The sequence below is a fragment of the Ranitomeya variabilis genome, chromosome 4 (genome assembly GCF_051348905.1).
Source record: "Ranitomeya variabilis isolate aRanVar5 chromosome 4, aRanVar5.hap1, whole genome shotgun sequence".
Taxonomy (NCBI): domain Eukaryota; kingdom Metazoa; phylum Chordata; class Amphibia; order Anura; family Dendrobatidae; genus Ranitomeya; species Ranitomeya variabilis.
The window spans coordinates 49,646,634-49,663,545 of NC_135235.1; the positions used below are offsets into that span (position 1 = coordinate 49,646,634).

Sequence of the window (16,912 nt, forward strand, 5' to 3'; positions counted from 1 at the left end):
ATTGCCTTGACATTTGAGATTTTGCACAAAAAAAATCCCAATGAACCCCAGACACATTATTTTAATGATCAGTCTTGATTCCCTAAATTTGAATTTTTTTTCACAACCTCCACTGCCACTATTGCTCCATTTCTCTATTTTTACCAACAGATTTCATTCCACAATCAGCAATTCTGTGGGTCCACTCGCTCCCTCACATTTATCAACTGGTACGTCCATTGCCACTTTCCTAGGCTCCATACTTTCCTTACTTATGCTGTGGTCTAGAATTCTTGTCATAGTCAGCTATTTTCTATTATACTTTAGGTTATTTCATTTGACCATTGTTTTCCATTGTATATACTTTTGTTATTTCATGCACATATGCACTTTGTTTATTTGTTATATTATTTTTTATTTTATTTTTTGACCCGGTAGTTACTGATGAAGGTCTGGATGTAGGACCGAAATGTTTCTGTTATTTTTTGGACACCATTAAATCACCTGTCTTACGCTAAGTTGAGTGCCAAGTTTTTGCTATATATTGATTCCTATATTTGACCTTAACTGATCAACAAGTTGTTGAACATCTGTAAAATAAGCCACCTCTGAGAGAGGAAAGATCCATCACTGGATATTGCTTATATGGCATAATTTGGGAGATTTTACAGTGCCTTGCCCCCTGAAACTTTTCAACCTTTTCCCACATATCATGCTTCAAACATAAATATACCAAATATGCATTTTTGGTGAAGAATCAACAACAAGTGGAACACAATTGTGAAGCTGAACGAAATTTATTGGTTATTTTAAATTTTTGGGGAAATTCAAAGACTGAAAAGTGGGGCATGCAATATTATTCAGCCCCTTTAACTTAATACTTTGTTGCGCCACCTTTTGCTGCGATTAGAGCTGCAAGTCGCTTGGGGTATGTCTCTATCAGTTTTGTACATCGAGAGACTGAAATCCTTGCCCATTCTTCCTTGACAAACAGCTTGAGCTCAGTGAGGTTTGATGGAGATCGTTTGTGAACAGCAGTTGTCAGCTCTTTCCACAGATTCTCGATTAGATTGAGGTCTGGACTCTGACTTGGCCATTCTAACACCTGGATACGTTTATTTGTGAACCATTCCATTGTAGATTTTGCTTTATGACTCCAACAGGTTTTCTTCAAGAATGATCCTGTATTTGGCTCCATCCATCTTCCCATCAATTTTAACCATCTTCCCTGTCCCAGTTCAAGAGAAGCAGGCCCAAACCATGATGCTGCCACCACCATGTTTGACAGTGGGGGTGATGTGTTGAGGGTGATGAGCTGTGTTGCCTTTATGCCAAACATATTGCTTGGCATTGTTGCCAAAAAGTTCAATTTTGATTTCATCTGACCAGAGCACCTTCTTCCCCGTTTGGTGTGTCTCCCAGGTGGCTTGTTGCAAACTTTAAACAGCACTTTTTATGGATATCTTTGAGAAATGGCTTTCTTCTTGCCACTGTTCCATAAAGGACATATTTGTGCAGTGTATGACTGAATGTTGTCCTGTGGACAGACTGTCCCACCTCAGCTGTAGATCTCTACAGTTCATCCAGAGTGATCATGGGCCTCTTGGCTGCATCTCTGATCAGTCTTCTTCTTCTTTGAGATGAAAGTTTAGAGGGACGGCCGGGTCTTGGTAGATTAGCAGTGGTATGATACTCCTTCCATTTCAATATGATCGCTTGCACAGTTCTCCTTGGGATGTTTAAAGTTTGGGAAATCATTTTGTATCCAAATCCAGCTTTAAACTTCTCCACAACAGTATCACGGACCTGCCTGTTGTGTTCCTTGGTCTCCATGATGCTCTCTGTGCTTCAAACAGAACCCTGAGACCAGGGCCGGACTGGCCATTTGGCAATTCTGGCAAATGCCAGAAGGGCCTGTCTGGTTGTGGGCTGCCTTGACTGCTACATTGTTAACAGAATCAGTGTTCTCAAGATACCCATACTGTTAAGAGTTGTGACGGAGCACAAAGTCGCTTACTCCGTCACTTACCCCAGCAGGCCATGGGTATCATTAGAAATATTGGTCTTGTAGTAAATCTTCCTTTCCTCCATCCAGGGTAATATTAGTAATATATCCCATCTGGTTCTTGGGGACGGGGACAGCGTGGGCCTGTGTGATTTCAAATGCCAGGGCTGAATTTCATCCCCAGTCCGTACCTGCCTGAGACTATCACAGAGCAGGTGCATTTATACGGAGACATGATTACACACAGGTGGATTATATTTATCATCATTAGGCATTTAGGACAACATTGGATCATTCAGAGATCCACAATGAACTTCTGGAGTGAGTTTGCTGCACTGAAAGTAAAGGGGCCGAATAATATTGCACGCCCAACTTTTCAGTTCTTGAATTTTCACAAAAATTTAAAATAACCAATAAATTTCGTTCAACTTCACAATTGTGTTCCACTTGTTGTTGATTCTTCACCAAAAATGTACATTTGGTATCTTTATGTTTGAAGCATGATATGTGGGAAAAGGTTGAAAAGTTCCAGGGGGCCGAATACGTTCGCAAGGCACTGTACACAAAAATATAAATGAGTTCTACTCTAAAAGAAAGAAATCTGTCCATACTGTAGCTGGATCTCCATGATGAGCAACCATACCCCAGAAGTTTAGATTATTGCAGTTATACATTTAATAGTTTGAGCAAATCTGCTTAAATTCCAATTAGGCAGTCTGCTCTAATTTGGTAAGGAAATTAAATTTGCATCTAATCGAATGTTCCAAAACATAGACCCCAGCGCATAATAAATGCAGCTTATGAAGAAAAAATGTTCACCTCACCCCTGACTTTCCACCATATGGTTATGTGTTCCGTCCTGCTTCTTCTTCTTTTCTCCGGCGTGTGACAGCGTCTTTGGGCATCTTCACACTTTACTGGGGCTTTCTGCACTGTATAGGCCTCTGACATCATGATGAATGCTGTATAGTCACAATATGCATTGCATGGGCCTAGCCAATGCCATGGGTGGCACACATGTGTCATTATGTCAGGGGCCTATGCAGTGCAGGAAACTACTGCACAAAGTGAAGAGGACATCGCATGCCGGAGGAAAGAACGGAGCTTGGCTGTGGTAAAAACAAGATAGGTGAGCAGTGAGATGTGTATCATTTTTTATTTTTAGTCCCTTCCCCAGACTTCTACAGTTCAATAAAATGGTGGCTGACATATTGTTGAATTCGCATGAAGAGAATTGCATAAAAATTCAGGTTCAGGAAATTCAGAGATTTTCTAAAATTCAGAGGGAATTAAGGTCACTTTGAGGAAATTTTCTCATCTCTACCATTCAATCTACTTAAACTCACGCTACAAAAATGGTGACTTGAAGCTTCGCGGGGAGGCCTCTGGTGCACTGAATTGGTCTTACATCCAGACGGATCATAAAAGAAGCATCATTTCTCTCGGGAGGTACGTTATATTTCAGGAGAGCCTGCAGAATAATGAGCTTTATTAGAAATTACAAAAAGAAGAAAAAAAAGAAATAGAAGCAGAAAAAGAACCAAACTTGTATACGTCAAAGGGTTTTTCCCATATTCATAAATGGGTACTGTTGGATAGGGCTTATAAATACAAGCAATTTTGCAATTTACTACTCGGTCTTGAGATAGTAACATATTTCTTTTGTTTACAGCTTGTTGCCTTCGAGACCGACCGCCCCTGCCAGACCACAGACCATGCGCAGTGCTTACAGGCTCTTTTCTATTGAGCTTGTAAACATGCAGATGCAAATGTAGCCCTAAAGACTATAGAATAAGAAATGCAGCTCTGGATTTCATTACATACTGGAACTCAGTAAATAAAAAGTAATGCAACATGGCTCAAGCTTTACTATATGAAGATTAGTATCAGTAGTGTAAGAAGATTAGAGTAAAGGAAAATCAGAAAATTATACCAAAATATAAATGGTTTATTAATATATATAAAATTACATCAGGCTCTACATTTATGGCCACATAAGTTTTAAAAAAGTTCAACATATAAAGTGTAAAATTAAGTGTACAAATAATGTATTTAACAGATAATTGACGTTTCGCTCACCTGCACATAGACACAACTATTCCCGCTCGATGTTACTGTGTACTCTCCCGGGATGTCTGGGAGGGATGATCTCTGAAGCAGAAGTCGGTTGTCATTTTTCACTCGAAACTGTTCCTGGAAACCCTTGGTTGAAGTCAAGGTCACAGTAGAATCTCCCTTGTCATTGAACGTGGCTTCTGCATATAAAGCCAAGGCTTGAAGAGCCACAATAGTGTCCTTTGCAAGTCGGAAAATGCAAAATTATTTTAAGAATAAACTTCACTCTACATCCAATTCTTAAAGGGAAACTGTCTCTTACTGATAGAGATAGCACGAGGTGGAGGGGGTTGTGCACAGATCTGTAGTGGAGAGAGGGGAAAGTATCTAAAGATTTATGGAGAGCAGAAAAAACAGACTTTAAACAAGGAGGAAAGAGGAAATAAGTAGAATGTTGGACTTGTTCTGATTTAGAAAAGTAAATTAAGTCAACAGAACCTTGGATATACACAGAGCTCAAATTCAGCATGCTTTACAGGGAAGGACACTCCTACAAGAGAAAACACTGACATTTTTGTGGGATTTTCCTTCCCTGTAATACATGCTGAATTTGAGAATGATCGGGCTGCAAATTGCTCTTTAGGGGGTATGAAAATGAATGAAAACTCAATGCCATTTTAGGACCCAGAGGTAACCGCAAACATATGTAAAAATCTATTTTCCATGTCAAACGTGTCCAAAACTTTTAAAGCAATTTGTGCTGCCGTAGATCTCTTGTGAAATTAGATCAAATGGAATAACATTTGCCCCACAATTATGAGCCGTGAGTGCCCATGACCCCATTGTTTCCTTAGAGCACCTTGAACTATATATTCATTGGGACATCTTGGGGAGCAGTTTATCTCATGAGATCACCATTTCTGGGTTAGATGATTGGTTTAATAACAACTTTCACTCTGACACGGTGAATTATCTTTCAAAACCATCTGCTAGCCTTTTTCTTTACTCTTATTTTTGACCAGCAGTCCCACATAGAATGAAAGAGATGGTGATCAGGCACATCTGACCTGACAGCACAGATTTTTAGGACCTCAAAGATTGACATTGAGCTATAAATAATTTATAAATAGCTTTGGAAGACTATAAAAAACTTTACCTGAGTAGAAGAAAAGCCTCCAAAAGCATTTTGCTGCTTGCTCAACCAGCTCACAATCTGTGCCGCGTGGAACATGTCCTTTGTAGTAGCCGAGAGCAGAGCCAGTAGCACGTAAGACGTCAGTTCCACCTCCGTAGACGAAGCCCGTTGCCAGAAAGGCTCATTAGACACCGGTTGGGGTTTTGGTTGCCAATATAGTTGTCCATCTTTACCAATAGGCATAGTAAAAAAAACCATATATAAATGCAAATAAGAAACACATGAGAGACACATTTCACAAAGCTTCAAACATGATGGTGAAAAAACAAATAGAATTTTGCAAACAAAATTGGCTTGTGTAGCCATTTTCTGTAACTCAGGGCTGATATTTTACATGGCCGAGTGACATTTTTATTAACATAATTGGTATAATTTGGAGTACATATTATGTTTTGATAGATTTTTATTGCATTATCATGTCAAACCCCAAAAAATATAATTTCTGGCTTTTCAATTTTTTTTTTTCATTATATAATTTAGCGTATAGGTTAAATAATTTTATAGATTGATAGATCAGACTTTATGGACAGGATGATACTAAATATATTTTTTCATTTATTTTTGTATTGGGAAATGGCGAATGATTCTCAGCCATATCCATTAAAGCATCGGGCCTCCCAATTTAAAGAGAACCTGTCAGGTAAAAAAAATGCTATTACCTTGTAGACATGGGGTTAATCTGTAAGAGTGGTGGACTGTACTACTGTTTTCCTACCCCTGAAGACACCAATCCTGTCATGTAGATAATGTCATGCATTTTAAATATATATACTGTCATGTGAAATATGAACTATGTACTGTGGTTTTAGTGTATATTGTGAATAGACTGTGATATTGCAGTGAACAGCATAGGGTAAGATATAGAGTAGGATCTAAGAATTAAGATAAGAACAATAGGCTTAGTAAATACTGTTATAGGATAGTAACTGTAGTTAGCTGAAGGTAGAAGATAAGATACATTTAATGTTTGGGACTAGCCCACAGTGGGAGGAGGCTAGCAAGGTTAGAAAAGGGACTTCCTGATAGATGGGCAGATAGGGAAGTACAGTGACTAAGTAAAGTTCAAGTTCAGTAGGCTTCTAAGGCCAGCATGTACCTATCATTCAAGGCAGTGGGAGGCCATACTAGAATCCCACGTGGACATTCCAGCAACGTCAGCAGCTCAAGGCCCAACATAGGGGCTAAAGGGCGCATCGTGTACTCCAGCACACAGGGGTAGATGGATGCGGAACTGTGTGAAGGGAAAGTAACGGATCCCGGGTGCACTGCGTAACAGGGCAGCAAAATACTCTGGGGCTAACAGAGCCATTGGGCATAGGGATAGTCCAGGAGGAATTGATGGTAGGGCTGATGGTGTGTTGTGCTAAGGAAGTAAGTACTAAAAAGTGTTGTGCCCTAGCCTACTGTTGTGCTCAAAAGTTTACATACCCTGGTGTTGCTTTTTTGGCCTTTTTTCAGAGAATATGAATGATATCACCAAAACTATTTCTCCACTCATGGTTAGTGGTTTGGTGAAGCCATTTATTGTCAAACTACTGTGTTTTCTATTTTTAAACCATAATGACAACCCAAAACATCCAAATGACCCTGTTCAAAAGTTTACATACACTGGTAATTTGGGCCTGATAACATACACAGAAGTTGACACAAATGGGTTTGAATGGCTACTAAAGGTAACATCTTCACCTGTGACTTGTTTGCTTGTAATCAGTGTGTGTGCATAAAAGCTGAGTGAGTTTCTGGGATCCAGACAGACTCTTGCATCCTTCATCCAGCCACTGATGTTTCTGGATTGTGAGTCCCAGGGAATGCAAAAGAATTGTCAATGGATCTATGGGAAAATGTAGTTGAACTGTATAAAACAGGAAATGGATACAAAAAATATCCAAGGAATTGATAATGCCAGTCAGCAGCTTTCTAACTGTGATTAACAAATGAAAAATCAGGGGTTCTGTAAAAATAAAGCTACGATCAGGTAGACCAACAAAAATTTCATCCACAATTGCCAGGAAAATTGTTCCGGATGCAAAGAAAAAAAACACAAATAACATGAGCTGAAATACTAGACTCTCTGAAAACTAGCGGTGTGGCTGTTTCAAGATGCACAATAGGGAGGCACTTGAAGAAAAATGGGCTGCATGGTCGTGTCGCCAGATGAAAGCCATTACTACTCAAATGCCAAAAAGTATCTCACCTACAATATGCAAAACAGCACAGAGACAAGCCTCAACACTTCTGGGACAAGGTAATTTGGAGTGATGAGACCAAAATTGAACTTTTTGGCCCAAACCATAAATGTTACATTTGGAGAGAGGTCAACAAGTCCTATGATGAAAGGAACACCATTCCTACTGTAAAGCACGGAGGTGGATCGCTGATGTTTTGGGGATGTATGAGCTACAAAGGCACAGGAAACTTGGTCAAAGTTGAAGGAAAGATGAATGCAGCGCATTATCAGCAAATACTGGAGGCAAATTTGCAATCATCAGCCCAGAAGCTGCACATGGGATGTACTTGGACGTTCCAACATGATAACGATCCAAAACACAAGGCCAAGTTGACCTGTCATTGGCTACAGCAGAACAAAGTGAACGTCCTGGAGTGGCTATCTCGGTCTCCTGACCTCAATATCATTGAGCCACCCGGGGGAGATCTCAAGCACGCAGTTCATGCTAGACAGACCAGGAATTTACAGGAACTGGAGGCTTTTTGCCAAGAAGAGTGGGCAGTTTTACCAAATGAGAAAATAAAGAACCTCATCCACAACTATCACAAAAGACTTCAAGCTGTCATTGATATTAGAGGGGGCAATAGATGGCATTAAGAGATGGGGTATGTGAACTTTTGATCAGGGTCATTTGGATGTTTTGGGTTGTAATTATGATTTAAAAAGAGAAAACACAGTAGTTTGACAATAAATGGCTTCGCCCAACCACTAACGATGAGTGGAGAAAAAGTTTTGGTGTTATCATTCATATTCTCTGAAAAAAGGCGAGGAAAGTAAAAATTTTGCCAGGGTATGTAAACTTTTGAGCACAACTGTATATGTCGCAATCTGATGAACTTGATCTGTCCAATAAACTTTTGTTTCTTTAAATGAACTTAGTGTTCCCTGAGTTGTGTGTGACGGCTCTAGAAGATGGAGGCCTGAAGACCTGCCACCTATAAGTCAGTGTGATGCACCCTACACCTGACAGCACACTGGGGTTTTCCTGTAAAGTGCCAGGGTGTGATGGAACAGCATCTCAGTTTTGGCTACCGCTCGCTGTCACTTTTCAAATCTGAAGGTTAATAGTGTTCTGAAGCCGTGCAGCGCCCACACTGAGAGCCTCACTGCCAGGAGGAAATTATCTTTATTCCACCCAGAAGCCTCAGGCTTTCAATCATAGGGGTGCGGCCGGCGTGGCTTCAGTCACCACTCTGTGTATAGAGAGTTGTGGCTGTAACCATGTTCCCTGTTATGACCCCAATGGCGAGGGTCTCAGAGGAACGTGGAAGTCTGCAGAATACAAAAATCCAGCTCATAGGGCAGTGGTAACTGGGTTGACCATATATCTACTCCTAACGCCAACACTAGAAGTAGCCGGGGATCATTCCTACGTTGATTCTAGATGACACGCGCCAGCCGGAGAATCTAGCTACCCCTAGTAGAGGAAAACAAAGACCTTTCTTGCCTCCAGAGAAGGGGACCCCAAAGCTGGATAGAAGCCCCCCACAAATAATGACGGTTAGGTAAGAGGAAATGACAAACACAGAAATGAACCAGGTTTAGCACAGAGAGGCCCGCTTACTGATAGCAGAATAAAGAAAGGTAACTTATATGGTCAACAAAAACCCTATCAAAATCCACACTGGAAATTCAAGAACCCCCGAACCGTCTAACGGTCCGGGGGGAGAACACCAGCCCCCTAGAGCTTCCAGCAAAGGTCAGGATATAGATTTGGAACAAGCTGGACAAAAATACAAAAACAAAACAAATAGCAAAAAGCAAAAGGCAGACTTAGCTGATATAACTGGAACCAGGATCAGTAGACAAGAGCACAGCAGACTAGCTCTGATAACTACGTTGCCAGGCATTGAACTGAAGGTCCAGGGAGCTTATATAGCAACACCCCTAACTAACGACCCAGGTGCGGATAAAAGGAATGACAGAAAAACCAGAGTCAAAAAACTAGTAACCACTAGAGGGAGCAAAAAGCAAATTCACAACAGTACCCCCCCCTTAGTGAGGGGTCACCGAACCCTCACCACGACCACCAGGGCGATCAGGATGAGCGGCATGAAAGGCACGAACTAAATCGGCCGCATGAACATCAGAGGCGACCACCCAGGAATTATCCTCCTGACCATAGCCCTTCCACTTGACCAGGTACTGAAGCCTCCGCCTGGAGAGGCGAGAATCCAAGATCTTCTCCACCACGTACTCCAACTCGCCCTCAACCAACACCGGAGCAGGAGGCTCAGCAGAAGGAACTACAGGCACAATGTACCGCCGCAACAAGGACCTATGAAATACATTGTGAATAGCAAACGACACAGGAAGATCCAGACGAAAAGATACAGGATTAAGGATTTCCAATATCTTGTAAGGCCCAATAAAACGAGGTTTAAATTTGGGAGAGGAGACCTTCATAGGAACAAAGCGGGAAGAAAGCCATACCAAATCCCCAACGCGTAGTCGGGGACCCACACCGCGGCGGCGGTTGGCAAAGCGCTGAGCCTTCTCCTGTGACAACTTCAAGTTGTCCACCACATAATTCCAGATCTGCTGCAACCTATCCACCACAGAATCCACCCCAGGACAGTCAGAAGGCTCCACATGACCCGAAGAAAAACGAGGATGGAAACCAGAGTTGCAGAAAAAAGGCGAAACCAAGGTGGCGGAACTAGCCCGATTATTAAGGGCAAACTCAGCCAACGGCAAGAATGTCACCCAATCGTCCTGATCAGCAGAGACAAAACACCTCAAATAAGCCTCCAAAGTCTGATTGGTTCGCTCCGTCTGTCCATTAGTCTGAGGATGGAAAGCAGACGAAAACGACAAATCAATGCCCATCCTACTACAAAAGGATCGCCAGAACCTGGAAACGAACTGGGATCCTCTGTCTGACACAATATTCTCAGGGATGCCGTGCAAACGAACCACGTTCTGGAAAAACACAGGAACCAGATCGGAAGAGGAAGGCAGCTTAGGCAAAGGAACCAAATGGACCATCTTGGAGAAGCGATCACATATCACCCAGATAACGGACATGCCCTGAGATAGCGGAAGATCAGAAATGAAATCCATGGAGATATGTGTCCAAGGTCTCTTCGGGACAGGCAAGGGCAAGAGCAAACCGCTGGCACGAGAACAGCAAGGCTTAGCTCGAGCACAAGTCCCACAGGACTGCACAAATGACCGCACATCCCTTGACAAGGAAGGCCACCAAAAGGACCTGGCCACCAGATCTCTGGTGCCAAAAATTCCCGGGTGACCTGCCAACACCGAGGAATGAACCTCGGAAATGACTCTGCTGGTCCACTTATCCGGGACAAACAGGTGGACAAGACTCAGGCCTATCAGCCTGAAATCTCTGCAACACACGTCGCAGATCCGGAGAAATAGCTGACAAGATAACTCCATCTTTAAGAATACCAACAGGATCAGCGACTCCAGGAGCATCAGGCACAAAGCTCCTAGAAAGAGCATCGGCCTTCACATTCTTTGAACCTGGTAAATACGAGACAACAAAATCAAAGCGGGAGAAAAACAATGACCAGCGGGCCTGTCTCGGATTAAGGCGTTTAGCAGACTCGAGATACATCAGATTTTTGTGATCAGTCAAGACCACCACACGATGCTTAGCGCCCTCGAGCCAATGACGCCACTCCTCAAATGCCCATTTCATGGCCAACAACTCCCGATTGCCCACATCATAATTTCGCTCGGCAGGCGAAAACTTCCTAGAGAAAAAGGCACAAGGTTTCATAACAGAGCAACCAGGGCCTCTCTGCGACAAAACGGCCCCTGCCCCAATCTCCGAAGCATCCACCTCAACCTGAAAGGGAAGTGAGACGTCAGGCTGGCACAAAACCGGCGCCGAAGTAAACCGGCGTTTCAACTCCTGGAAAGCCTCCACGGCAGCAGGAGCCCAGTTAGCTACATCGGAGCCCTTCTTGGTCATATCCGTCAAAGGTTTCACAATGCTAGAAAAATTAGCGATACAACGACGGTAGAAGTTAGCGAAGCCCAAGAACTTCTGAAGACTCTTAACTGACGAGGGCTGAGTCCAATCAAGAATAGCTCGGACCTTGACTGGGTCCATCTCCACAGCAGAAGGGGAAAAAATGAACCCCAAAAAGGGAACCTTCTGTACACCAAAGAGACACTTTGAGCCCTTGACAAACAAAGAATTTTCACGCAAAATTTTAAAGACCAACCTGACCTGCTCCACATGCGAATCCCAATTATCAGAAAAAACCAAAATATCATCCAGATAAACAATCAAAAATTTATCCAGATACTTCCGGAAAATGTCATGCATAAAGGACTGAAAAACTGAAGGCGCATTGGAGAGCCCAAAAGGCATCACCAAGTACTCAAAATGACCTTCGGGCGTATTGAATGCGGTTTTCCATTCATCACCTTGCTTAATGCGCACAAGGTTGTACGCACCACGAAGGTCTATCTTGGTGAACCACTTGGCACCCTTAATCCGGGCAAACAAGTCAGACAACAGCGGTAAAGGATACTGAAATTTGACAGTGATCTTATTTAAAAGCCGATAATCAATACAAGGTCTCAAAGATCCGTCCTTTTTTGCCACAAAAAAGAATCCCGCACCAAGAGGGGAAGAAGACGGACGAATATGTCCTTTCTCCAGAGACTCCTTGATATATGAACGCATAGCGGTATGTTCAGGTACCGACAGATTAAACAGTCTTCCCTTAGGAAATTTACTGCCTGGGATCAAATCTATAGCACAGTCACAGTCCCTATGAGGAGGCAGTGCACTGGACTCAGACTCACTGAAGACATCCTGATAATCAGACAAATACTCCGGAACTTCCGAAGGCGTAGAAGAAGCAATAGACACAGGCAGGGAATCCCCATGAATACCACGACAGCCCCAACTTGAGACTGACATAGCCTTCCAGTCCAGGACTGGATTATGGGTCTGTAACCATGGCAGCCCTAAAACAACCAAATCATGCATTTTATGTAAAACCAGGAAACGTATCACCTCGCGGTGTTCAGGAGTCATGCACATGGTAACCTGTGTCCAATACTGCGGTTTATTTGCTGCCAATGGTGTAGCATCAATACCCCTAAGAGGAATAGGATTTTCTAATGGTTCAAGAGTAAAACCACAGCGCTTAGCAAATGAGAGATCCATGAGACTCAGGGCAGCACCTGAATCTACAAACGCCATGACAGGATAAGATGACAGTGAGCAAATCAAAGTTACAGACAGAATAAATTTAGGTTGCAAATTACCAACGGTGACAGGACTAACAACCTTAGCTATACGTTTAGAGCATGCTGAGATAACATGTGTAGAATCACCACAGTAGTAGCACAAGCCATTCCGGCGTCTATGAATTTTCCGCTCATTTCTAGTCAGGATTCTATCACATTGCATTAAATCAGGTGTCTGTTCAGACAACACCATGAGGGAATTTGCGGTTTTTCTATCACATTGCACCGAATTAGGTGTCTGTTCAGACAACACCATGAGGGAATTTGCGGTTTTGCGCTCCCGCAACCGCCGGTCAATTTGAATAGCCAGTGCCATAGTATCATTCAGACCTGTGGGAATGGGAAAACCCACCATAACATTCTTAATGGCTTCAGAAAGGCCATTTCTAAAATTAGCGGCCAGTGCACACTCGTTCCAATGTGTCAGCACGGACCATTTCCGAAATTTTTGGCAATACACTTCAGCCTCGTCCTGCCCCTGAGACATAGCCAGCAAGGCCTTTTCTGCCTGAATCTCAAGATTGGGTTCCTCATAAAGTAAACCGAGCGCCAGAAAAAACGCATCAAGATCAGCCAATGCCGGATCTCCTGGCGCCAGCGAAAAAGCCCAATCCTGAGGGTCGCCCCGTAAGAACGAAATAACAATCTTTACTTGCTGAGCAGAATCTCCAGATGAACAGGGTCTCAGGGACAAAAACAATTTACAATTATTCACGAAATTCCTAAACTTAAACCTGTCTCCGGAAAACAGTTCAGGAATCGGTATTTTAGGTTCTGACCTAGGATTTCTGATAACATAGTCTTGTATTCCCTGCACACGAGTAGCCAGCTGGTCCACACTTGTAATCAAGGTCTGGACATTCATGTCTGCAGCAAGCATAGCCACTCTGAGGTAAAGGGGAAGAAGAGAAAAAAAAAAAAAAAAACTCAGAATCTTCTTTCTTATAATCCCTCTTCTGCAATGCATTAAACATTTAATACTGGCCTGGCAAACTGTTATGACCCCAATGGCGAGGGTCTCAGAGGAACGTGGAAGTCTGCAGAATACAAAAATCCAGCTCATAGGGCAGTGGTAACTGGGTTGACCATATATCTACTCCTAACGCCAACACTAGAAGTAGCCGGGGATCATTCCTACGTTGATTCTAGATGACACGCGCCAGCCGGAGAATCTAGCTACCCCTAGTAGAGGAAAACAAAGACCTTTCTTGCCTCCAGAGAAGGGGACCCCAAAGCTGGATAGAAGCCCCCCACAAATAATGACGGTTAGGTAAGAGGAAATGACAAACACAGAAATGAACCAGGTTTAGCACAGAGAGGCCCGCTTACTGATAGCAGAATAAAGAAAGGTAACTTATATGGTCAACAAAAACCCTATCAAAATCCACACTGGAAATTCAAGAACCCCCGAACCGTCTAACGGTCCGGGGGGAGAACACCAGCCCCCTAGAGCTTCCAGCAAAGGTCAGGATATAGATTTGGAACAAGCTGGACAAAAATACAAAAACAAAACAAATAGCAAAAAGCAAAAGGCAGACTTAGCTGATATAACTGGAACCAGGATCAGTAGACAAGAGCACAGCAGACTAGCTCTGATAACTACGTTGCCAGGCATTGAACTGAAGGTCCAGGGAGCTTATATAGCAACACCCCTAACTAACGACCCAGGTGCGGATAAAAGGAATGACAGAAAAACCAGAGTCAAAAAACTAGTAACCACTAGAGGGAGCAAAAAGCAAATTCACAACAGTTCCCGTCACTGATTAACAACCCCTCTAATGCTGTTAGTCAGTGTCGGTGTGTGGTTTCAGCCACCAATCACTGTTTGTTGATCAGAGACCAAAGCCACGAGAGCCGTACTCCTATGACTTCTAGCCCGAGCTTATTTCTTCTTGGAAGCGGGGCTCTCAATGCGGGCACTGGGCTGCTTCAGAACAATATTAACCTGCAGGTTAACCCCATATCTACAGATTAATAACATCTTTTTTCACATGACAAGCTCCCTTTAAATTTACATAAACTACCTTTAAGCTGGTTAGTGCTAGTTACTGCCGTATTACCAAGCCACACTGCTGCTGCAACTGCTGGGATCGGAGATAACTCTGATTCAGCAATTTATCCCTTTTAAATGTCAATAGCAACTGCATTTAGAGAACTTAGGAGTTTAACAGAGAGGGGTGATCCATGCAACACCTTCACAACACACAGATGGGTTATTATTATTGTGAGACCTACCTATTAGGATCTGGAGCCACATGTGGCTCATGGGCCCATGATGTGTGGCTCACGGCTGTCTTCATTAGCACAGGTCTAAGAAAGAGCTGTGAAGAGCAGATTTCCAGATGGTAAGTTCTTTGAGTAGTTCAGCACTAAAGAGCAGATCTGGATGTCTGATACTGGATTTTGGGGTTTAGAGATAATTTAAGTATTATAAGCTGGAGACAGGATGATGAATAGGTGCTTGAAGCTGGATGCGACAGTGTGGTGGGAGCGACTGTATAAAGGCTTGATGTGTGTATACTAAATGGGAGCATTGTGAGAACTCTTGGATGTAAGTATACATACTAAACCTTTGGCTGTCATATTACCGGTAATGGGGGCTCTGGTTGTCAATATTGTGAGGGGTGACGGAGCTGGATGTGGCTCAGGACCCTCTCTCAGAGCTGAATGTAGCTCTCAAGATCAGAAAAGTTGGGGACCAATGTATTTGGCCAAGACAGTGACATGATGTAGGTGCTTCAACTATTCAAAAATTGCCACCAGACGTACCTTTTTTCACAGCTTTCTGCTCCAGTTTGTCCAATAAGATCTTCCTGTAATAAGTGTCTCCATATAATGTGAAAGCATATGCAAGCAAGGCTTGGGTGTACATATTATTCACGTTCAAAGCCAATTGTTGCAAGCAAAAAATAGAATCTCTAACAAGAGGGTCCTGGAAGACAAAGACACTCAATTAAAATTTGATTTTTTTTTTCCAATTAGCTGCAGTTAAAACACAAATGACAAACAATCCAGCCTAACAAAACTGATTCAGAATTTCACCTCCTGGCAGAAAATTCATAGTTTTTGTCTGTAGAAGGGTCTATATCTTTCAGACCAGAAATGCTAAGATTTTCATTTATGCTTAGGGGTATCTATTGGCACCATTAGGCACTCAACAGGAACAGTAAATGAAATGAATAAGTACTTCTACCCTTAATCACCTTCTTCCTACTCCTATTTTGTTCCATATTAATGAAAGAATTAATTAACTAATTAAAACTAAGAAACCTATTTGTGTCTTAGGAACTCAATTACAGCCCTTCTCCCTCTCACTGTCTTCTGTGTGTTGGTAAGACAACTGGCTGCAGCAGAAGTCTCCCCTCTGCCTTGTATGCAGTAGGACAAGATCTGCTAAGCTTCACCCTCAAGCATAAGCTGATCAGTAACAAAGAGTGATCAACCTATACCCAAAGGAAGTGTGCAACATGGAGAACATCATCTATGATAGTTATAATAGCTACAACAGCAATGTAGTGAATATCAACTTCTGCTTTTCCTTCTTTCTCTTCGTAGTGAAGGTTTATCCGAAAAGTCTGAAAAATGTTCAATCATTTCCACTCCTTTCAGCAACATAACTGACATTATTGCAAATCTTCCCATGAGCATCAAGTAGAGCCCAACTCCTACCATTTTTATTCAATATTGTATGATTGTTTCTGTTAAGACAGATGTCTAATGGAGGTCTAGCTCTTGAGATTCTTCTTGGAAAAATGAATCTTGGGAAATTGCCCGGTTTACAATCCTCTAAGACCAGCCCTGCAAGTGCAGTTTGCATCACTGTGACACAAGATCTAAAAATGTACATGCTACATTAATCCATACTTAATTTGTGCAATTGATTACTTACTTGTGGAGATTTGCCTGCCTCCAGCAGTGCTATTGTAACATAAGTGGAAAGGGACACATCATCTTCAACACCCCCCTGTAACATCAATATTATTTCAGTATAAGAACCGAGGACATACAGATATGTGGATACGTATTCTCTCTTATTTCCTAAAAACATGTAATACAGTGAAGTACCTTCTTCCACAGTGTTGGCACACATGGCAAAATGGAACCGACTCAAGGGTCATAACTTAAGTCAATCTTTTTCTCCCACAGAAATAAAAATTAAAAGAAAAGCCACAAAAAAATAAATTAAAATTCCCCCCAAAATTCAAGAATTAACGCA

At 42.4% G+C, this 16,912-nt stretch overlaps 1 protein-coding gene across 1 annotated transcript in view; it reads right to left on the reverse strand.

The window, feature by feature from the left end:
• LOC143769702 (alpha-2-macroglobulin-like protein 1) overlaps window positions 1-16,912 on the reverse strand; it is a 110,017-nt gene that overhangs the window by 23,576 nt on the left and 69,529 nt on the right. The window contains exons 27-31 of the mRNA XM_077258487.1: window positions 16,586-16,660; window positions 15,466-15,628; window positions 5,196-5,401; window positions 4,064-4,279; window positions 3,331-3,455 (exon numbers count right to left, since the gene is read on the reverse strand). Coding sequence (XP_077114602.1) covers window positions 3,331-3,455; window positions 4,064-4,279; window positions 5,196-5,401; window positions 15,466-15,628; window positions 16,586-16,660 — 785 coding nt within the window. The remainder of the gene's footprint in view (window positions 1-3,330; window positions 3,456-4,063; window positions 4,280-5,195; window positions 5,402-15,465; window positions 15,629-16,585; window positions 16,661-16,912) is intronic.